The sequence below is a fragment of the Rhinopithecus roxellana genome, chromosome 2 (assembly GCF_007565055.1).
Source record: "Rhinopithecus roxellana isolate Shanxi Qingling chromosome 2, ASM756505v1, whole genome shotgun sequence".
Lineage (NCBI taxonomy): Eukaryota > Metazoa > Chordata > Mammalia > Primates > Cercopithecidae > Rhinopithecus > Rhinopithecus roxellana.
This window is the reverse complement of record NC_044550.1, coordinates 95,707,798-95,731,383: the sequence shown is the minus strand read 5'-3', so window position 1 is coordinate 95,731,383 and position 23,586 is coordinate 95,707,798. Positions and strand designations below refer to the sequence as shown.

The 23,586-nt window shown below is 38.4% G+C and overlaps 1 protein-coding gene and 1 pseudogene across 1 annotated transcript in view; one reads left to right on the top strand and one right to left on the bottom strand.

The window, feature by feature from the left end:
- The window catches only part of CPE (carboxypeptidase E), a 118,910-nt gene that overhangs the window by 11,652 nt on the left and 83,672 nt on the right, over positions 1–23,586 (bottom strand). Inside the window, exons 2-5 of the mRNA XM_030918134.1 lie at positions 22,591–22,787; positions 19,357–19,524; positions 3,997–4,114; positions 1,757–1,939 (exon numbers count right to left, since the gene is read on the bottom strand). Of these exons, the coding sequence (XP_030773994.1) occupies positions 1,757–1,939; positions 3,997–4,114; positions 19,357–19,524; positions 22,591–22,787 (666 nt within the window). The remainder of the gene's footprint in view (positions 1–1,756; positions 1,940–3,996; positions 4,115–19,356; positions 19,525–22,590; positions 22,788–23,586) is intronic.
- Positions 15,709–16,577, top strand: LOC104663422 (annotated as a pseudogene).

Sequence of the window (23,586 nt, the reverse complement as noted above, 5' to 3'; positions counted from 1 at the left end):
GAGAATATTCTGCATCCAGAACAATTTTAATTTAAATCTGACTCAAATTAGTAGTGGATGCTGTTAGTGTCCACCAGATTGCTTTTACGGAGCCAGAGCATCCAGACCCAAACTGCTACAGGTGTTGGCTGCTAGAGCTCACAGCTATCCCCCAGCCCTTTTCCAGAGAATTGCTGGTGGGAGCCGGAATCTCCACCTGGCTTCGGAGTTACTTCCTCCTATCTCTCCCCGCAATTCCTTCTAGCACCCCACAACCAATGGCTGACCAATATAGAGCCACCAAAGGCTCATCCCTTTCCCTCAAGGGGAGAAAAACCTGCCCCTAATTTATGCTCCAGGCTTCTTCCAGTGGCTCAGGCCAAGGCTGGACTTTGCCTGAGACCACACCCCTGTTTAGCTCTATCCCCTTCCTTGCTCTGCTTCCCTCTCTTCCCTACAGGGTGTTTCCTAAAAAGTGCTCCCTTGATAAATTACAAGCATCCAAATCCCTGTCTCAGGCTCTGCTTCTAGAAAACCTGACCTAAGACATGAATGTTATTCACTATATACAGAACTGAAGACTAACGGAGCTTCCTTTGACTGTTTAGCTAAATGAGACATAATCGTTAACTAATATTATTATTATCATTAATAATGTTATTATTAGTATTTTACTGATACAGATTACTTTATATTTTGTTGACAATATACTATTTGTTCAAAAAGGAATTCCAAGGAATCATTAAAGTTTTTGTAAAAACTAAAGTATAAAATTACTTCCCATCTGATGTACTTGACACACTCTAAATCCTAAATTTGACATAGATCATATTTCTGAAGCTATTGGGGGAAAGAGTACTAAGTCTGATCTGGATAAAATGCAAAATATAAATAAAAACAGAATTAACATGTATCAGAAAGAAAAAAATCAGAAAGAACATTTTTCTCAGCACATAATTCAACAAAATTAAGCATATTAAACACACCAATACCCTACAATTAGCTAATGCTGCTTATTACCCTAATAAATTTTCTTCTTCCAGGTAGGCCATAGAAAATTTTTCTCAGGCAAAGAGAAAAGTAAAAATATATATAAATATCTTCACATTTCAATCTTCACCCTTGAGTGTTAGTGAAAATAAGAGCTCTGTAAAGTCCGCCTTGGGACAAGGAAGCCAAGACAGCTGCCTTGGCTACCCAGGAAGGGGCTTCCCCCAGCTACTGTCCCACATGGCAACTGCTTCCTTTTCAAACTAAACAGCGAAAAGCTACCTGATCTCATAGGGATTATTAGAGTAGTGAATATAAACTAAATATTCCATGTCAAATACTCCCCATTATCCCATCATTTAATAAAAAAGTACTGTGCACCAGGTTATGCTAAAAGCCAAAGCAAGCCCTCTAAAATGTATATTTACCTACAGTGAACGAGCATGACTGGCATATACTAAGGATGCCATCTCATTCCCTAAAGCTTGAACTTGAAAAGTAGCGTAGTTAACAATATTCAATTTATTATTTTCCCAATGAATGTCTTCAATTCATTTCCTGTGTCTCTTCAATTAGCATCACAATTTTTAAAATCCACAAAAACAAAATTATACATAGTAATCATTCATGCAAAAAGTTGACTTTAATGGAAGAACTACAGATTCAGTCTACTTTTTAATGATGGAGGACGGTAGAAGATTCTCTAAATCTAAATCACTCTCTAAACATAAACGGTCATTGTAAATAAGCTACAATCACATAATCAGACAGCACAACGGAAACTCACCTCCAGGTACACTGTACCAAGCACCACCGTTGGTGGTTCCATCTACAAAGCTGCTGTCATCATCATTCTTGCGACATGGTGGCCGATTGGGGTTAGACATGGCTGGGTTGAAAGAAGAGTATGCCCGGGCCAAGCTTTGGAAAATGGCGTCATCTGGGGAGGAGCTGTATTCATGAGCACTACCTAGAAAACAAATCCACAAGATTAAAGAAACGGACACAGACCAAGCAGCACTGCATGTTTTCTAAAGAGTAATTCAGTGTTGAGTAATTGTATTGTTGATGTATTTTTTTAGCTACATAACCATGGGAAGGAGGTAAAAGTTTAAATACTAAATAATTACACTTAGTTTTTAAGTTACAAAACTTCCATTCCTAAAACTACAAAGTAGAAACTGGGTAGAATGTACATTCTACTTATGAGTTGAAAGCTTTGCAAGGGAAGGTAATAAAGTCATAGGAAACTAGGCCTGGGAGAATAGGAGGAAGATTTTCATTGTTAAAATCATTAATTTAAAAAATGTACCTATACTAATCTCATACCCACTATGAATCATTCTCATATATACCATTCAATATCTGGTCTTAGATTTTTTAAATCTCCTATATGTATTATAGAAATAAATAACACATTTTGATACACTGTATTCTTATTAATGCATTATAAATTATGCAGGCCTACAAGTTTCCCAATTATCAACAAGCCACAAAATCTTTAAATTTATTTAACAATGTTATTTCCCCAAAGATGTTCTTTAACACTCAGTTTCCAGTATCTAAAATTATCATCCCAACAACCCCATTAAAAAGTGGGCAAAGGACAAGAACAGAGTTTTTTCAAAAGAAGACCTACAAGCAGTCAAAATAATTGAAAAAAAATGCTCAACATCATTAATCATCAGAGAAATGCAAATTAAAACCACAATATCATAATACATGACTCAAAATGGCTATTATTAAAAAGTCAAAAAACAACAGATGTTGGCATGGATTCCCACCAGTGTTGGTGGAATTGTAAATTAATGTAACTTCTATGGGAAATAGTACAGAGATTTCTCAAAGAACTAAAAATAGAATTACCATTCAATGTAGTAATCCCACTACTGAGCATGTATCCAAAGGAAAAGAAATTATTATATAAAGAAGACATGTGCACTCATATGTTTATGGCAGCACTATTCACAAAAGCAGAGTCATGGATTCTGATTCCAACCTAATTGTCCATCAGTGGTTGATTGGATAAACTATGCAATACTAAGCAGCCATAAAAAACAATGAAATCATGTATTTTGCAACGACACGGATGGAGCTAGGAGCCATTATCCAAAGTGAAATAATTCAGAAATCAAATACCATATACTCTCACTTATAAGTGGAAGCTAAACAATGCCTGTACATTGACATAAAGGTGGAAATAATACGCCCTGGGGGCTCCAAAAGTGGGGAGGATGGGAAGAGGTGGGGGTGAAAAATTACCTATTGGTTTCACTCTTTCGGTGATGGGTACACTAGAAACCCAAACCTCACCATTATGTAACATATCCATGTAGCAAACCTACACAGGTACCCTGAATCTAAAATTTTAAAAAATAAAATAAAATAATCATCCTGTTTTTACAAAGAGCTAACTCTTCAAAGGCCCCTGAAAATAGATCCAAAGCAGGAAATTCCCTGGAGCAACAAAAATCAAGTTGAAAATATCTATCTGGCCAAAGGTTGCTTTGTCTGAAGCTTAACTAAAACTAGTTAGAGAAAGCCAAAGCACCACTCCCCCTCCCTGACACCACTAGAAACAGTTCCAAATGCAAAACTGTGTGGACACAATGAGACACATGTAGAGATCCACTGGGGACCTGATCAAGCACCAAGAGGCTGCACCCATGTTCAAGCCATCTTCTACATGAACCTACACAACTTCTGTAATCTCTCCACTTTATCAGTGTCCAGGAGTGACCCAAGTTTATGACGCATATTTTCTCCCTTTCTGTTGTCTAGGTACTCTGTCAAGATCACGTTCCTCTTCACCTAAACTATTGAGAAAGTGAGTCCTTTTCTGCCAAATAGATATGCCAACACCACATGAAATGATTAGGAGAGCTTCCTGTTAAACATAGTTCTTTCTTCAGGCAAAAATCACTTAACGTCCACTTCTTTAAAAAAAAAATTACAGAAATCATCCTGTAAACCCTTGTACAGTATTATAAACTTTGAATCAATTAGAGAAGCAGAAAGAATACCTACCACTCCGTGTCTCATCATATGGATAATTGGCCACAAGGTCTCCTCCATGGAGATTGGCAGAGAGCACAAAAGGAATATCCATAATCCAATGAATGACAGCCTTGGTCTCTGGAGCAAGCTGTTCAGATGAGACATTAAAAGGATTATAAATTTAATAATCATTGATATGACCACTTGACAGAAAAGACATAGGAAAGATAAAGGAAAACACTGAAAGCTGGTCATATTTTAACTACTTTGCGGTTGTCCTCGCAGAAAAAATAAAGATTCCTACAAGAGCAGCATTCCTCATGTCTAACTTTCTCAGATTTATAATAAAAATATTTCAAAAGTGTTTAAATTTCTTTCAAAGTTTTATTTTTGTGGGCTGCCAGTTTTCCTCTCTGTGTAACTTGAAAACCAGCATGCAACTCACAAATTTTGGGACATCGCTGTCTGATCTGTAGTGGTTCACACATTGTTATTATGAATAGTTAAGAATAATACAAGGAGAAAAGAAAATAGTTGAACTGCAGAACAAGATCTGTCCTCTGTGGTGGTTCAAACATGTGGTAAAGTTTATTTCCAAATTTTGCTTATTATTTTCCCAACTTCCCTCAACTACTTCAAACATTTTTCCTATCAAAGAATATTAGGTTGAGTCTCCTTCAGAGTGGACTGTAAAATATGTTTACTTTGGAATGGTCATCTTAAATTTTTAAATAAAGGCAAGTTTCAAGAATTCATGTTAAGTCTTTAGAATGATTCACTGCCCCACATATCTTGGAAGCAAAACAAAGGAAAAAATAAATGTATACCAAAGAAATAATGTGGAGCCAAAAGCTTGATACTTTTATGCAATGAGTTTTTAATAGCAACTAGGAAGACTCTCAAACCCCGAGTGCTTCTCTAATGAAAAGAAAAGATTTTACTGGCGACGTGATCCATGCTGTTCTTTGGGACAGAAAATCTAATGACATCAGTAGGGTTTGATGGTTATAAGATCTCACATTTGTATAGCTGTGCTCAGTTTATGAATAGCTCTCACATGAACTATTTTACTGCACTTCAACATTTGCATTGGATATGCAAAGATATTCATACCCATTTCACAAGGAGGAATCTGAGAGCTGGGCGTGTTAAATGGCATATCTAAGTTCACACAGCTAAGAGTTCACATCCAGTCAGTGAAACCATAAGGCTCATGCTGTTTTTAGTGTATCAGCTGTAGTCTATTAAAATTATCCTATTTTCACATAAGCTACTCTTAACTGCGTAAAAGTGGGATTTAGAGTAGGAGGTTGTTTTTATTGTTTTTCATTTGGTTGGTAGACCTTATTTTTGCTTAAAAAAAATTCATTGTAGAAAATGTAGAGGAGACAGACAAGAACAAAGAAGAAAATTTAAATTACCCATCATTTTACCACCTAAAGATACCCACTACTAACATTTGTATAGATCTCTTTTTCATTCTTTTCCCAATGTATTTACATAATTTTTAAATGTGATCATTTATATACCATTTTATATACTGCTTTTTTTGCTTGACAACAGATAATGAACATCTTTTCATGTTATTCAATACCCTTCTAAAATGATATTTTAATGGCTGAGTGGTAGCCAATGTCTGGATATAACATTTTTAAATACTAATAAAATGATAGCTAATACTTATTGAACACTTTCTGTGTCGGGCATGGAATTCTCCCATTCACTCTATGAAAAAAGGGACTACATTTTCCCCCATCTTACAGACGAATAAACTGAGATGTAGAGAAGTTAGGGAATAGCATGAGGTCACTCAGCTGGGAGTGTCAGAGGCTGGACTCAAGCCCAGCCGGGCCAGCTCCACAGCCACTATACTAGTACTAGTAATCTCCAAGTGGTGATACTTGGTCATTTATACTTTAAAAATTAAAAATACTGCGGACACCTTTGTAGCTACCATTTGTGCAAATCTGTACTTTCCTTAGAGAAATCCCTAGAAACGGAATGACTTGACCACAAGTTAAGCACATTTTTAGCTAAAAATGTTTGAGTTAAAATTTGTATTAGCTAAAACTGTCTACATTTAAAAATGTATTCCAAACTGCATTCCTGTAAGGTACAGGAATATAACCAGCAACGGTATCATAAACTTTCCATTTCTAATTTTTTTAAGAACAATGGAATTATTACATGTTTTAAAGTGTGTCACTTTGATTAATGACAAATGGAATGTTTTAAGTTTGCATTATTTTAATTAACTAATAAAACTAGAACGTTTTCTATGTTTAGTGATTATTTCTATTTATTCTTCTGTGACATATTTGTACAGTTTAATTTTTCTATTGAAATGCATAGCTTTTCTTAGTGACTTGCAAGAGTTGTTTAGAAAAAAAAATTAGCTCTCTATTACACACTAAATATTTTCCAAGTGTGTCATGTGCTTTTCAAATTTTGTGATTAAAATACAGAACATTAAGATATTTATGTTAAGCACATAATGGCAAACCTATTGATCTTTTCTTTATGGTCTCTTTGCTTTTCCATTTCCTTCATTCATTCAGTAAATATTAAGTGTCCACTATGTACTAGTGTCTATACAAGAAATTTAGAAAGTTCTATCTGCCTCTAAATATTATATACGAAAGCTTCCTAGTTTCATACTTTTTAAACTTAAATTGTAGTGTCTAGAATTTATTTTGATCTATGCTGATATTTATGAGATGGATTTGTCTCAATTCCATTTATCCAATAATGCATTCTTTCCACAGGGATCTGAAATACGCTCTTATTATATGTTGATTTAAATCAACCTAAAAATAACTAATATGGGACATCAAAATATTCTATAATGTATATATGTTTTAAGCGAATTTTTACACCCAATTGCTAAGATGACATTAATATTAAATGAGATGAGTTCAACACACTCTTCTATAATATTCTGTTCCAAAGTTTTTCTTTTACTACTAAATTTATTTTCAGTTCTCTTCTTCTTTGTACATCTCTCATTCCCTCTATTTTCTTTAACCCAATGACAGATATTGACAGATATTCATATTTCAATAAGTTCAGAAGGGGCCAAATCACGGTGGTTTGGAGAATCATTGAGGACTTCAGGAAGGAGGTGGAACCTCACCAAGTCTAGGGACGAATAGAGAGAAATGAGTGGTAAAAATAAAGAAGTTGGGAGTACCCGTGGCCCATCTGTTGGGGGTAAGGAAAATACTCTTTGGGAGGGAGGGTTGGTTTTACTGGGAGTTAGGAGGCAAAGCCATGCCAAGGCAGACTGTATTCCTGTGTTTATTATCCACCTAAAAGTGTTTAGAATGACTTGCACAGTGTGCACCATATATTTATAGGTTGATACAGTCATAAAAATAGTATTGAAAAATACATATCAAAATGTTAATGGTGCTCACTGAAGATTGTAGAGTAATGGATTCTTCTTTCTCCTTATTTGTATGTTTTAATTTTTGCAATAAAAATGAATTTTTCAATAGAAAACTTTTAAAAGAAACTGTTCTTGAAACAAATTGAAAGATACAGTCCTAAATACACAAAATTGTGTGAAGCTATCAGGTTTAGCCTATTACTAGTTCTTACATCATACACTATTGCTTATATGCATGTTACCAGTATGTTCAAAAGCAAGCAAGTAACTTCTACAATTTGATAAATTCAACTAAGTTTCCCTTTGACTATCAGCAGAATCTTTTAGGCTGACTGAGTCCTGAGACCCCTGTGTACTATAATTATATATTTAACTGACCCACAGAGAAGACTTCGTAGTACCTTTAAAATTGAGCCTTTAATAGAAACTAGAAACAACTGTGGCCTTTCTTTAAACTTTCCATTTAAAGATTATAAATACAGCTCAAATATGATGCTCTATAATTAGATGTCTTTGGTTCTTAAATTATGATGAAGCGCTATTCAGTTTTCTTCACAACTCTAGCTATTAAAGTCAGGGTAAACAATAAATGGCTGGGTATGTTTTAGTTGACTCTGCTTTCAGGCCAAGGCTCATGTACTGAGCCCAGATAACACTGGAGGTGACCAGGCTGAAGGGCTCAAGAGCAGATGACAAACGACTTAGAGAAAGAATTCTGGGAGAGCAAGAGAGAGCTTTTATTCAGAGAGGTTCAGAAGAACCAGGAGAGCATGGATCTCGAGCAAGTGCACGTGTCTCAGGTACCTCCAGCATCTAAACGGCTTTGTAAGAACGAAGTTCCTTCCCACCACCCGCTCCTGAAGCACACACACCCCAGGCCTGGATCAGCTCACATGGGAATATGAATTTCTTTTCTTTTTTTTCTCACAACTATACAAAGGAGGAGGAATCTGCATTTCTAAGCACTGATTCCCTGTTCCATCAAACAGAAGAATATATCTTGACATTAAGAACCTCTATAAGGAATACAAATACAGATAACAGGCTGAGAAGGGGAAGAGGGTAGAGGAATGTGTAATAACAGTAATGAAATGCCTACTATATCTTTTGTACCATGCTGGATCAAAACACTGTCTCACACTTATGGACAAAAATGTAAAAAGGCGATGAACCAGACACAGGCAATATCATCCCATGATGATGAAGTAAGTTTACTAAAGATTTAGTGTAAACTGACCTTGCTTATGTTCCAAAAAGGGACTAGTCCTTAATTTTCATGTATTTCTCTTTAATTTACCTCTATGAAAAGAAGTCACATTGAGTTTGTTTTAAATAAAAGCTCTTATTAAAAGATAGTACCATGAACATGCCTCTTTTAAATAAGTGTTGCCTAAGCCAGAAATACAAAAACATCTAATATAGAGATTATGCAAATATTCAGGTTCAGCTGGGGAAGGAGAAGGTAGTGCTGGCTAGAAGTAACGGTGCTTGCACAAAGTTGACAATCAAATACCCTGTCAACATGAGTTGATTTCACCATTCTTCTATGATAGGTGGAAGGAATTATTTTCTTCATTTCTCAGATTTAACAGAGACAGCACAGGCAAGTCAATGCAAGCAATGGGGAAAGCTTGTAGGCTAATATGGGGCCTCCGCTTCCAGAAGTTTTCCATTTCTGTCTCAGCCCCCATGGTTTATTACACAGGACTGCCCTCTTTCGCCTGGGGTTACCCCAGTCTGCTGCCTTTCTGGCTCTCTCTCTCTCATGAAAGACAATTTTCAGGCTGAAACAGTGATATGTATCCATGACTCAGAAGCAGGAAAGCCTAAGTCACTCACTTATCAGGTTCTGCCAGGGTCCTCAGCCTTTGGTAGCCTTTGTCTCAGACTGTTGCAGTAGGTAGCTAGCCAGACATGAGCAGGGCAGGAGAGGGCCCTCCCCCAACACCAGGAATGTCAGGCAAACATTAGGTAATGAGCAGGAGGTTGTTAAACTGCCTCTCTAAAATAATAATTGGTTGCAGCAGGCGCCAGGGAAAGGCAGTCTCCCAACAGATTAAAAAACCTGAAACGGGTGATCAGCAGCTTCCCAATAAGATCTCAGGAGCTGGGCAAATGGGCTCATGCATGTGCACTGAGAGGTAAAATGGCAGAGTTTAACTGGTATACTACCTTCCTCTAGGAACACTGGACTGGTAAGGGATGAGCGCCTCAAGTGAGCATGTGCACAACTTCAGTAAACACACTGAGCATGCGCCCCTCACAAGTGTTGCCAGGCCACTGCACATGCAGACACCCCAACGGAGGAATTAGGGGAAAAGGGACATAACCTCCCAGAAGCATAAGCATACCAACCTATAAAGCCCCAAGTCAAAAAGTCAAACAGGGCACTTGATCTCTCAAGTTGCCCACTTGGCCCACTTCCAAGTGTACTTTACTTCCTTTTATTCCTACTCTAAAGCTTTTTAATAAATGTTCACTCCTGCTCTAAAACCTGCCTCAGTCTCTCGCTCTGCCTTATGTTTCTCAGTTTAATTCTTTCTTCTGAGGAAGCAAGAATTGAGGTTGCTGCAAACCCATATGGATTCATCAGTGGTAACATACTTTGGTGCCACATGACTTGGGTATGTTTCCCAGTGGTAAAAGACCTCTATGCCTCACCTCCTTTGGCTGGAGGCATTCAACCCCTGTATGCAGTTTCCTTCTCTCTTTTTGCCTCCTGCTTACTGACCAACCCTAGAACAATTCTTCTCAGCCACAGTGGCTCTGCTCCCCACAAGCTGATCACTCAGTTCACACTAATGGGTGGCTCATAAGGGTGGAAGGAACTTGGAGTTCACACCAAGTAGAATTGAGACACTAATGGCCCTCCGGGACAGGAGGCTCACAAGAGTGGTAGAACTAAAGCCTACTGTGCCATGTTTGGGGTTTCCTCTGGTTTTTCAACTAAAGTTGGCTCTTTCCCCAAAACCACAACCTATTCTCCTTTTTTCTCCACCTATTCACCTCCTATTCACCTTTGTATTCTCAAATGGCCTTGTGCACCAGCTAGACCATCTGCCTCAGAGGCAAGTCTGCTTCTTGTTTGCTTTCATGTCACATGCCATGTAACTTCTTAAACACACAATCATTGTTATTTGTGTGCCCATGTCTCTTGCTGCATTTGTGCAGCAGCAAAGACATAGGCTCCCTTGCAGATATCCCCTGAGATTTATACTTGTTCTTACCTACCAGCTCAGTGACCTCCAACTCGTCCCCTGTCTGGTGGCATATTGCCAGGATAGATACAAATTGGAATCCCAGCCCTTATGACTCACCATATACTTTTTGTTCCTGTTATGCTCCAGGGCTAAGTTTTCCAGTGGCTTTTGAAGCACTTTGTCTGCCTGCATAAGGCCTCATGGTAGCCCTTTAAGGATCTCACTTCCCTGCTTTTTTTGAGTTAGTGCCCCTTTGAAAGGAGGGAAAATTCTTCCTTTGCCATTTATGAGTTCTTACCTCAAGCCCCAAGTCCTCCAGAGGTTACTACTTTATGTCAAGAGGGCAAATAAACGTTGCCATTTCACTAGCATCTGAAGGCTTTCAGTGAGTTTTATCTCACTTCCTCCCATTGCCTCCATTTCTCTAATCATTTCCACGCCCTTCTTAACATGCACCAAGACGTTCAAGGTCATATTCGAAGGGAGGGAAATCCAGCCACCTTGTGGCAGTTAGCTGAAAAACAGGCTTCTTATCTACTTAAAGAACATGGGAAGGAAATCTGAAAAAAGGGATAATCATTTTGTTGCTACAAGAGTCACCATAAAATGATGGAGACTGTTTACTCCAGTATCTCTTCTGTTCTCAAGTGAGTAATTGTATGAGATGGAACCAAGGTAATGGGTACATAGTAAGAATGGTTCATTCCAGAACCCTAATGACAAATGGGAGATGCCTATTCAGGATAAGAGGAAAGTAAGAGGGGATGCCTTTGTTTTCCTTTTTCCTATTTTTCTCCTCTGTTCCCTCTTTGCAGGTGGGCAACCACATCTCTATACCACGGGATATGCCCCTCAGATGCATCCCCAAAACCTGGGAAATGTTTGACTCCCCCAAACCTTTAAATAAAACAAAACACAACACAACAAAACAAACACTATTTGTCCTTTGTAATACGGCTTGGCCTAAAAATGAACTGGGAGAAAATACAAAAGTCAGCCTTGGAACCCAGTGCCTTTATGCAGGAAATCCTCAAATCAGCCTCCTCAGTGTTTTATAACTGAGAGCAGAATAAGGAGGATAGAGATAAGGAGAAGGAAAAATGTAGAAACAAGAGGGATGCTCAACTATTGGCTGCTTTTTATAAGCTCTCCAACCCCCATCCAGGTTGCCCTAAAAACACTCCTTCAGGTAACTGCCATTGGTGTGGGAAGCCAGGCTACTGAAAGGCAAACTGCCCCAATGAGACAAATGAGAAGAAGCCAAGCATAGCTTGCCCCCTCTGTCACAAGCTTAGCTACTGGAAATTGGATGCCCTGAGGGCCAAAGGGCTCTGGGACAAACTCCCAACACCTAACGGCCTTGAGCTGAAGGGGTTCTCTGCTCTGGCTGGCTTCCAAGTCATCGACAAGACAAAGCCAAGAGAAACTCCTGGAGGAGTAAAATTATAAATTTCCCTTTGGGATTTAAGAGCTGCCTACTCTATGCTAATCTCCTTATGTGAGAAACTCTCCTCCAAATTCTGCCAGGTAATGGGGGCAAATGGCACCTCCTCCCTCCAAAAGAAAAGATTCACTCTCTACTGGGCAAAAATATGCCTTCCAAGATGGGTGCCTGATTAATATTTACCCAACCTCTAAATTCATCTTTTCCTCTAATAACGCTATTTCTCCTAGAAAGCTACCTAAATCTTAAATAACTTCACCCTAGCCAGTCCTACCTCAAGGATAAAGAACTAGCCCACATTTATTCAGACAAGCCCCAGCAAAAATCTAACTGAGCAATCTCTTGACGGGGGATAACCTCTACAATATGCAGATAACCTCCTTCTTCTCTGCTCCTCCTTCACAATCCTCACACAGCAACATACAGTACAGACCTTAACTTCCTAACAGAAGGAAAATGACTTTAATCTAATTCAAAGGTTATAAAGAGAAAAAGGTATCTTTGGTAAGGAAGATTATAAAGAACAGAAGTTTTATATGAGAAAGGATCTTGTACAGTAAATTCTTGTCCTAAAGTAAAATGACTGGTTGTTAAAAAGAGGGATGTTTAGGACAAATCCGAAAGTCCAAGCATGTCATAGATAGTCTGTGTAAGTTGTGAAAAGATTTGTGAAAGGGAATTTATTTTTAAAAAGTTATACAGTTTTAAAGGTTATTAGGCTTACTAAATGCTTCATAAACTGCTACTCTGACTCTTAACTGAACAACTTGCTGCCTTTAAAGCTGCATAAGGCCTGGGGACATACAGAGTTAGCCATGTGTCCTAGATGCTGGAAAGGGTCAAACCTTTTCTGCATTTCTGTCTAGTGTCCTAAGCTCCAAACCTAGTACATAGTCAGAATCACTTACTTAGCAGGTTTTTCACAAAAAGTAAAAGTTGCTAAGAGTTAACAGTGTAGCATATTCTTGAGAATACTGGAAAAGTTTTACATGCAAGGCATGTAAGGAAAGTAGAATGTGGTTTTAGTAAAAGATTATAAGAAGGCATGGAAATGTGGATTTTTTTGGCCTAGTTTAGAGAGTTAAAGGATTTTTTTAAGTTAGATAGGATAAAACTGAACGTTTGAGCAAGTTGTGGAAGGTTTGTGAAAGATTAATCTTGTAAAAAAAATCTGTGCATAATCACATTGGCTAAGTTAAAGGAATGTTATTCCATTTTTCCATAAATTGAAAAGCACAACAGAGTTTTAGTAAAGCATTGATCTACTCTTTATAAATGTGTTATTTATATGTGTTCCAAAATTATGCAAAACTCCTATAATTCTGATATAACTTAGTATATATGATCGGTAATAATTATAATTGTTATGCTACATAATTGTATGCCACAGAGATAACAAATTTTCTTGGCATCTCTGTCTTTAACTGTGGCTGCCCTAAGACTTTTTCTCATTCACAGATAATTGTTGTCTTGTTTTAATCCTCTTTAAAAGGTGGCCTTTATAATCAGCTATAGGACTCTGACAGGCACTCTTGAATGCAGGTTGCTGATAACTTTAAAGATTGTAACATTAGAATATAGAAAGAACTTTCAGGACTCTCATGGAGAGCTGAAGTGTTCATGAATATCAAGCTGAACAGGAGCATGAATATCAAGCATGGACTGAACTAATTAAGAAGACTAAAATAATCCTTTTGTGACTTTTTGCTTAAAACATTGCTGATCCTTTGTTTTTCAGTCAAGAAAACTTTCTTTTGAGCTATTTACAGCTTTTAAAAATAAGTACTCCTATAAACAAAATTTAGAGCCTATTTCTCTCTACCTGATTTCTCCAGAATTTGGAAACTATTTGTGAGTATTCTTAACTTTTGGCAACACAGTTATTTGCATAAATACAATAGAAATCTGTTTTCTTTTGCAAAAGGGCACAATTGGAGAAACTGGTTATTTTACCAAGAGTTTGACTGGAAACGCATGCTCTACTTTAAGGAATCAAATTTGACTTATAGAGCCAATAAAAACCCCTTGGGAAAACTGGCCTCATACCTTGTCTACACAGTCCCTGTACAGTGTTTCTGATCCATGGGGAGTAAAGAATGTCACTTTCTGAAAGGCCTAGGAGCCCGAGGTTATCTTGGGACCTCAAGGGGAGAGGAATTTACCCAACTCATCCCGGTATTTGACGGCAGAAACCCATGGCTGGGCTCAAGGCATTTAAGAAGTCTTATCTGAGATTCCTTATGGAACGAAGTTTCATCAAAGCCAATTTTAAAAGGAGCTTATATGGCAAATAATTATTCTTGCTGTGCTTTATGCAAATAATCAGATCAAGTATGATAAGACCAAAGCTTATTTTGCAAACAAATCGGTCCTATCATGATTTGCTTTTAATAAAAATGAGGACTGGAGAGAGAAAAGTTATATTTCAAGAACATAACAGATTATAATCTAATAACTTGGTATTAGATTATATTCTCAGCAGTTGTTTTTGAGTTTTTATCTGCAATTTAGACTAATCCTGCTTATTCCTGTGAACCAACCAGTGATCTCTGGTCACAGCTCAGAAGAAACAAGAGGAATAGGTAATGTAAACCTCTGGATAAATATTCTAATTCTGGGAACACATTGGAATTGGCTAGTAACCCTATCCACTCAAGTCTTAGCAGGCATGACAATAGCCACCAGTTACCTGAGTGTGTTGGCAGCCTCAGGAATTTTTGGAGTTGTCCTCACCCCCTTATTTCATTTTGACATTCTTCTAAATCTAATAAACTGATTTGTCTCCTCTTGCCTTCCGGCCATCAAGCTCCAGATGATCCTCAGTGAAAGATACCATCCTGTCAGTATTCAAGAGTCACCCTTCTACAGAGGACCCCTAGACTTCCCATCAATGAGACATGACAGAGGCAAAATCCCACCCCTGTCTCCCTCAGGCCTGGCTGGATACTGTTTTCACCAATCCATGGAGCCATCCTACTCTGACAGCTAGCAAGAGGTGAAGACCCACAAAACAACCACCACCACCCCTCTTTCAGCAGGAAGCAGTTACAGAAGACTGACGTTTATCTATTTTCCCCAAGTAATTGAGGACTTGGACTCTTGAGGGGGGAAATGTTGTGGTGGGTAGGTAGTCAGACATAAGCAGGGCAAGAGAGGGCCCTCTGACCACCAGGAATGTCAGTCAACCATCAGGTGATGGTCAGGCAGTTGTTAAACTGCCTCTGTAACATAATAATTGGTTGCAGCAGGTGCCAGGGAAAGGCAGTCCCCCAACAGACAGAAAAGCCTAAAACTGGTGATCAGCTTCCTGATAAGATGGCAGGAATTGGGCAAGTGGGCTCAAGCATACTAAGAGGCAAAATGGGAGGTATTAACTGGTATATGACTTTGTAGGAACACTCAACTGGTAAGGGAAGAACAACTCAAGTGGGCATGCATACAACTTCAGTAATCACACTGTGAATATAGTGCCTACCAAGTGCTGGGAGGCCACCATGCATGTGGACAGCCCAGCCCAAGAGGAGAATCAGAGGGAAAGAGACACAATCCCCCACTCCCTTGGAAGCATGCCAATGTATAAAATCCCAAGTCAAAGGTCAAACAGTGCACTTGAGCCCTGGTGTGATTCCATCCTGCGCAGCTGTTCTCTGGAGCAGCATTCGTTTCTCTCCATCCGCCTTCTCTCCCACCTAAGTGCGTGCCGCCACCTGATGGGAGATTCGATGGACATGGACTTGAGCCCCCTGAGGCCCCAGAACTATCTTTTCGGTTGTGAACTAAAGGCCGACAAAGATGATCACTTTAAGGTGGATAATGATGAAAATGAGCACCAGTTATCTTTAAGAATGGTCAATTTAGGGGCTGGTGCAAAGGATGAATTGCACATTGTTGAAGCAGAGGAAATGAATTACAAAGGCAGTCCAATTAAAGTAACACTGGCAACTTTGAAAATGTCTGTACAGCCAACGGTTTCCCTTGGGGGCTTTGAAATAACACCACCAGTGGTCTTAAGGTTGAAGTGTGGTTCAGGGCCAGTGCATATTAGTGGACAGCACTTAGTAACTGTGGAGGAAGATGCAGAGTCAGAAGATGAAGAGGAGGAGGACGTGAAAGTCTTAAGTATATCTGGAAAGCGATCTGCCCTTGGAGATGGTAGCAAGGTTCCACAGAAAAAAGTAAAACTTGCTGCTGATGAAGATGATGATGATGATGAAGATGATGATGATGATGATGATTTTGATGATGAGGAAGCTGAAGAAAAAGCACCAGTGAAGAAATCTATACGAGATACTCCAGCCAAAAATGCACAAAAGTCAAATCAGAATGGAAAAGACTCAAAACTATCATCAACACCAAGATCAAAAGGACAAGAATCCTTCAAAAAACAGGAAAAGACTCCTAAAACACCAAAAGGACCTAGTTCTTAGAAGACATTAAAGCAAAAATGCAAGCAAGTATAGAAAAAGGTGGTAGTCTTCCCAAAGTGGAAGCCAAGTTCATCAATTATGTGAAGAATTGCTTCTGGATGACTGACCAAGAGGCTATTCAAGATCTCTGGCAATGGAGGAAGTCTCTTTAAGAAAATAGTTTAAACAATTTGTTAAAAATTTTCCATCTTATTTCATTTCTCTAACAGTTGATATCTGGCTGTCCTTTTTATAATGCAGAGTGAGAACTTTCCCTACCGTGTTTGATAAATGTTGTCCAGGTTCCATTGCCAAGAATGTGTTGTCCAAAATGCCTGTTTAGTTTTTAAAGATAGAACTCCACCCTTTGCTTGGTTTTAAGCATGTATGGAATGTTATGATAGGATATAGTAGTAGTGGTGGTCAGACATGGAAATGGTGGGGAGACAAAAATATACATGTGAAATAGAACTCAGTATTTTCATAAAGCAAAAAACAAAAAACAGTGCACCTGATCTCTCAAGTTGCCTTGCTTCCAAGTGTACTTTACCTCTTTTCATTCATGCTGTTAACTTTTTAGTAAACTTTCACTCCTGCTCTAAAACTTGCTTTAGTCTCTCACTCTGCCTTATGCTTCTTGGTCGAATTCTTCTGAGGAGGCAAGAATTGAGGTTGCTGCAGACCTGTATGAATTTGCCACCACTAAGAAGGCCAGCCCCCACCTGTAGGCTCAGCCCATGTTTCTGGAATGAATTCTATATATAGGCTGGGGAGTTTTTAAAAGTTTAGACTGATAATCTAAGACTCCCTGTCTCCTGGATCCTTTACCCATCATCCCAATCCCATGATGAACACTTGTCTGGATCCCTGGCTGCTTACTTGCAGTGGCCCTCTTTTTCAAATATTATGATTTGTTTGCTGAGCTGGATTGTGCTTATTCACAACAGGCCCTAGCCTACTGCGTGTCATAATCAAATATTAATCATAATTCTTACAATCAAATGATCAAATTCTAGAATCAAAGGAGAAAACATCTGTATAAACTAATAACATATATAAAGCTGGATGTAACAATAAGCCCATACTGGAAGTATAGATAAAGAACATATTAAAAAAGGAATCTGTCTTGAAGAGTAGAGGATGACTTCACAGAGGGATTGGCATGGAAGGAAAGAAAAGAGAATTCTAGATAGTTGGAGCAGCAACTCATCTGAAGACATAAAATTGTTAGAAAACGGTATGTTTAGGAGCACAAAAGAGTTGGTATGAGTGAAGTCTATAGGGTATCGAAGCCAGGTTAAGGAATAAACCAGCTGGCAGCTTCCAGGGACCAAGGGGCGCTGGAATGACCCAGCAACTAGAATAAAGTGGAGAAATTGTACTTTGTGAGCTCTGACTTAGGAAAGACACTAGACGTCATGGCCAGCGACTAGAATAAAGTGGAGAAATTGTACTTTCTGAGCTCTGACTTAGGAAAGACACTAGACGTCGTGGACACATGAGAGCAGAAATACCCAGAACAATAGAGAAGGAACAGAGGGCTGCTGACAGCAGTTCTTCACCTTTCCTCCAAGATGGGCTCAATTTCTCCTCCAAGTAATTGACAACAATATTGGTTCAAAGATGCACCAAATGTTGAGTGCATATGTAAATGTGTCCACCTAGCCCTGAGCTACATAACAGAGAGTACCAAAAAATTACACTGAAATGTTAATAAAAGTTCCAGGTGCTGGCCTCAAGTATTTTATGTGTATTAAGTCATCCAATCCTTATCCTATGAGGTAGATATTATCACTTCCATATTACAGATGAAGAATCTGAAGCACAGAGAAGTCAAGTAACTTTACAAAGTTCACACAACAAGAATGAAGCCATGATTTACCTCTAGAGTGGCTACCTCTAGAGTCTCCATACTTAACCATCACATTGAGTTTTCACTTTATCTTCTGGGCAGTGGAGAGCTGGTAAGGTTTTTTAAGCAAAAGAGCAATAATTTGTGTGTGAATGTCACTCTGGAAGATTGAGAATTTGAGAAGGTAGAATAGAGTTGGGAGAGGCTGGACATGAAACACATGTAGCAGGCCACTGAGCCAGTCACAGCAGGAGACCATGGGGGCCTGAGCTGAGGCAGGGGAATGAGTTTGCAGAGGAAGGGAAATGGAAGAGGTGTCAGAGAGATCAAACCACTGAGCGGTGGTAACTGGTGAGGAGTGACAGAGATGGAAAAATCAAAAGCTTTGATGATTGGGATAAATGAAAGAATAGTGGTTCCAAGGGAAAATATTTGTTTCTGGACAACCTGAGCTTGAGGTTTCAAGTTCCACCAGTTAAAGGAACCCAAGTTAGCTGCTAAAACAGAGACATAAAGCTCTGTGGAAAGTCTGGAGTTAGAGGCACGGATCTGGGAGACCTTGTGTAACAGACGACCCTGAAAGTTCAGGTAAGGAGGGAAGCCCAGGGAAGCAGATAAAGGTATCAGATGAGACCCCAAAGATGGCCAGCATTTAAGCCCAGGTAGAAGAAACAGGGAAAAAAAACTGAGTAGTGATTTGAAAGGCAGTAGAAGAGGTAGGAGAAAGTAGAGTTTTGTAAATCAAGGGAGGAGAAAGTTCTGGAAAAGAGAAAAAGAGCAACAGTGTAAATTTGGCAGGAGGAGCTGATCAGATGAGCTAATAAAGGGTCTCTGAGAAGGCCATGGTGACTTTCTAAGAAACCTACAACTGGGTTCCTCCCTATATCTGCACCTCCAACTCCTCTCCACCTACGGCCCAATTCTAGGGGCCAGGACTAACCTCACGGCACCAGCCCTTCCAGCCTTGACTTTCAAAGCCACAATTAACCACTCCATACGAGCTGTGATGTTACTCCTCTGTCCTTCATGATGATGAAGATATTGGAACATATTTCCTTAGGCTAGAGATGAACCCAAGAAGACTATCCCGTGGTCACTACCTTTGTGTTTTGATCCACAATTTTCTTCATATTTTTCAACAGATGATTATTTGGACCACCTTCTTTCTCATTCACGTACACTATCCTATCCAGGTCTGGAAAGTTCCGGTTCAGATCTATTCCCTGGGCATTGCTTCGACCCACAAACCAGTCTTTGAGTTCACCAGGCTAAAAAAAAAAGTCAAAGAGAAAAAATCATCAGTTGCTTATTATTGTTGTCACTTTCTATTTAAGGTCTCTATCAATGCTCTTTAAAATAACTATTAAGATTATTTATTTCAACAATGCCCTCCCATATCAGCATTTTTACTACTTTACTTATATAAACATGAAGATATCAAATTTAAAGTACAGTGATGGGTCACATTATGACATTTCTTACCACAACTGACAGACTATACAACAGTGATCCCATAAGATTATAATAGAGGTGAAAAATTCCTATTGCCTAGTGACATTATGATGATCCTGACCCTGACCCTGTGTAGGCCTAGTCTGATATGCGTGTTTGTGTCTTAGTTTCTTTTTTTTTTTTCCTAAGAGACAGGGTCTCACTCTATTGCCCAGGCTTGGGTGCAGTGGCATAATCACAGCTAACTGTAACCTCAAACTCCTGGGTTCAAGTGATCCTCCTTCCTTGGCCTCCCAAAGCACTAGGACTACAGGTGTGCACAACCATGCTAGGCTAAGTTTTTATTTTTTATTTTTGCTAAAGACAGGGTCTCGCTATGTTCCTCAGGATGGTCTCAAACTCCTGGCCTTAAGCAATCCTCTCCTCTGGGTCTCCCAAAGCACTGGGATTACAGATAGAAACCACTGCACACAGCCTGTGTCTTATTTTTAACAAAACAGTTGAAAAACTAAGAAACCATTAAAAGTTTTAAAAATAGAAAAAAAGCTTGTAGAATAAGGATATAAGACAGAAAAGATTTTTGGACAGCTCTACAATGTGTTGTGTGTTTCAAGCTAAGTGTTATTACAAAGAGTCCAAAAGGTTTTTAAAGTTTAAAAGTTTATAAAGTAAAAAAGTTACAGTAAGGTGGCCAGGCGCGGTGGCTCATGCCTGTAATACCAGCACTTTGGGAGGCCAAGGCGGGTGGATCACGAGGATCACGAGGTCAGGAGATCAAGACCATCCTGGCCAACATGGTGAAACCCCATCTCTACTAAAAATACAATGCTGAGGCAGGAGAATAGCTTAAACCAGGGAGTCGGAGGGCGCAGTGAGCCGAGATCATGCCATTGCACTGCAATCTGGTGACAGAGTGAGACTCCATCTCAAAACAAAACAAACAAAAAAAAGTTACTGTAAGATAAGTTTAATTTATCATTGAAGGAAGAAAAATATTTTTTATAAATTTAGTGTAGTCTGAGTGTACAGCGTTTATAAATTCTATAGTAGTGTACAGTAGTGTCCTAGGCCTTCACATTCACTCACCACTCACTCCCTGACTCACCCAGAGCAACTTCCAGCTCCATTTATGGTAAGAGCCCTATCCAAGGGTACTGTTTTTATCTTTTATGCTGTATTTTCACTGTACCTTTTCTATGCTTAGATATACAAATAGTTACTAGTGTGTTGCGGTTGTCTACAGTATTCAGTACAGTAACATGCTGTACAGACTTGTAGCCTAGGAACCGTGGGCTATATCACATAGCCTAGGTGTATAGTAGGCTATACCATGCAGGTTTATGTAGGTGCACTCTAGAATGTTCACAAAACGACAAAATCACCTAACATTGCATTTCTCAGAACACTTCCCCATTATTGAGAGATGCATCACTGTACTTGTTATAGGAATTTTGAAAATATGTTCGATGAATAATATTTTAAATGTTAATAATAAAGAGATATTTATCATCAAATTTCACAATATATATTCACTAGTTATAAATGACCTATTTCCAAGCACATCATTCTATAATTAGATTTAAGTAAAATATTCATTGCCTCTGTAAATCACAGCAACCTATTTTTTAAATATTTAGAAGAATAAATAACTAAAGATTAGAAGCTTAAAATGAATTTAACATGCATTATAGACGAATAACATGTCTGCCTCTTATAGTCTTCATGAAAAAATATGAGCCTAGAACAAAAGTTCTAGGGCTTTATGGTTTGAGGAATTTCTCTCCAGTTTAAACCCTTCATTTACCTAATGGTACAATCTGGAAAATTATTCCAAGATATTTGTTTTATTTTATAATGTGAATTTTCTTGTTTTACTGTTAGATTATATCACATGATAATAGACATATTTCCACATTTTTTAAGTCATGGAAGCTTAGATATCTTAGACTGCGAGGAATAAAAATCTATAAGACAGAAAATAGCAATGATAATCTGTTGCCTATATGTCTAAAACTTCTGAATATTACCTTAAAATATTAAATAATTTAATTTTATATATTACTAGAATTTTTCTCTCATAACTTTAGAAATCATATCAATTGTAGATCTATTTACAGAAATTCACTGGGTTTCTTACAATGTCAAACTATGTCATTGGATCTTTTTAACTGTAGATAAGCATACTAAATATTAACTTGAATGTGTTCTCATGTTCCCATAGACTAAGAAAATTATTTTAAACTGTAGAAAACAGCATATATAATGTTCCCCACCATTGTCCAATAAAATAGGAACAAACACCATATATCTTCTCTTAAAAAGGCATTACTTTCCAATTCATCTAACAGCGAAGACATATTAAATTATTTTTAGTTAAGAGGTAGAGTTTTTGCTTGTTTTTTAACTTTACTGAGCATATGTAAAAACCAAGTAAACATCAGTAAAACATTATTCTGGCCAAAAGTATTTCGTCCTTAAATTCAGTAGAGGGCGCTGTGACACTAGCTCACCCACATACACCCATGGCGTTACTCTTCAACAAACCGCAGTATTTTTCATATTTGTAGATTTTTAAAAGAAAACTTAGCTAGTCACAAAAGTGGATGAATAATTTATTGAAAAACATAAAACAGAACACTATGTGAACATTAACTTCTTAACACAATTTCTGATTTGCAGTCTTTACTGGAAAAACTCGCCCATCACCCCTTTCATTCTGAGCTGTTTTCTTACCAGTGAGTTGAATAATGAATGCATCACTTATGCCCTCCACTGCACTATCTTTAAGCTTTGTGCGAGGGCATAATTTTTAGATAAATATGTATGTACAAACATACAGAAAATGAAGAAAGCACGCCTGATCTGAGCTGCCTGGCACTCACCTGAGACGCTGCCTTCTCAAAGCCATCTGGGTTCAGGGAAGGCATGATGTGAATGCGGGTACTGTGGATCAGGTTGACAATTGTCTCGTTCCCCTTCTGGTATTCATTGCATAGGTACTGTGCCAAGAAAATGAGCAGTTCCCGTCCAACAGCCTCATTCCCATGCATATTCCCAATGTATTTAAATTCAGGCTCACCTAAAAGATTAACAACAGATAGTTTGGAGATGTTTTCTATGACATACAGTGCCAAATACATTGTATACCTACAAATGTATTATGAATACCTGATGGTTTTTTTCTCCAGCAGCGATGCCTTAAAAAAAAAAAAATCTATCTTAGACATTAAAATACCCCTTCTATCCTTCTATTCCTCTCCTCCCAGCTACCCACCTGTTATGGACTGAATTGTATTCACTCAAAATTAATATGTTGAAGGTCTAACATCCAATGTGACTGTATTAAGGAGGTAATTAGGGTTAAATTAAGTTATAAGGGTGGAGCTCTAATCCCATAGGACTGTCATCTTTATAAAAAGAGGAAGAGACACCAGAGTCCTCTTTCTCTCCTCTGCACAGAGGAAAGACCATGTGAGAGCACAGTGAGAAGGCGGCCGCCTGCAAGCCAGGAAGAGAGGCCTCACCAGAAATCAACCCTTCTGCCACCTTAGTCTTGAACTTCTAGCCTACAGGACTGTAAGAAAATAAATTTCTGTTAAGCCAGCCAGTCTGTGGATATTTTGCTATGGCAGTCTGACAAGACTAATATACCATCTCACCCACAATAACTAATAATAATAATACACTATGTGCCTCCTATTAAACACTGTACTTTGCATGTTTTCTCATTTAATCCTGACCAAACATCTAAAAATAAGTATTATCATCCAACTTCATTTTGCAAATGAACAACCTGAAGTTCAGATGCTTAAGAAGACTGTCTCCATAGTTATATGGCCTGTGAAGCCAGGATTAAAATGCTAGTCTTCTGGTTTACT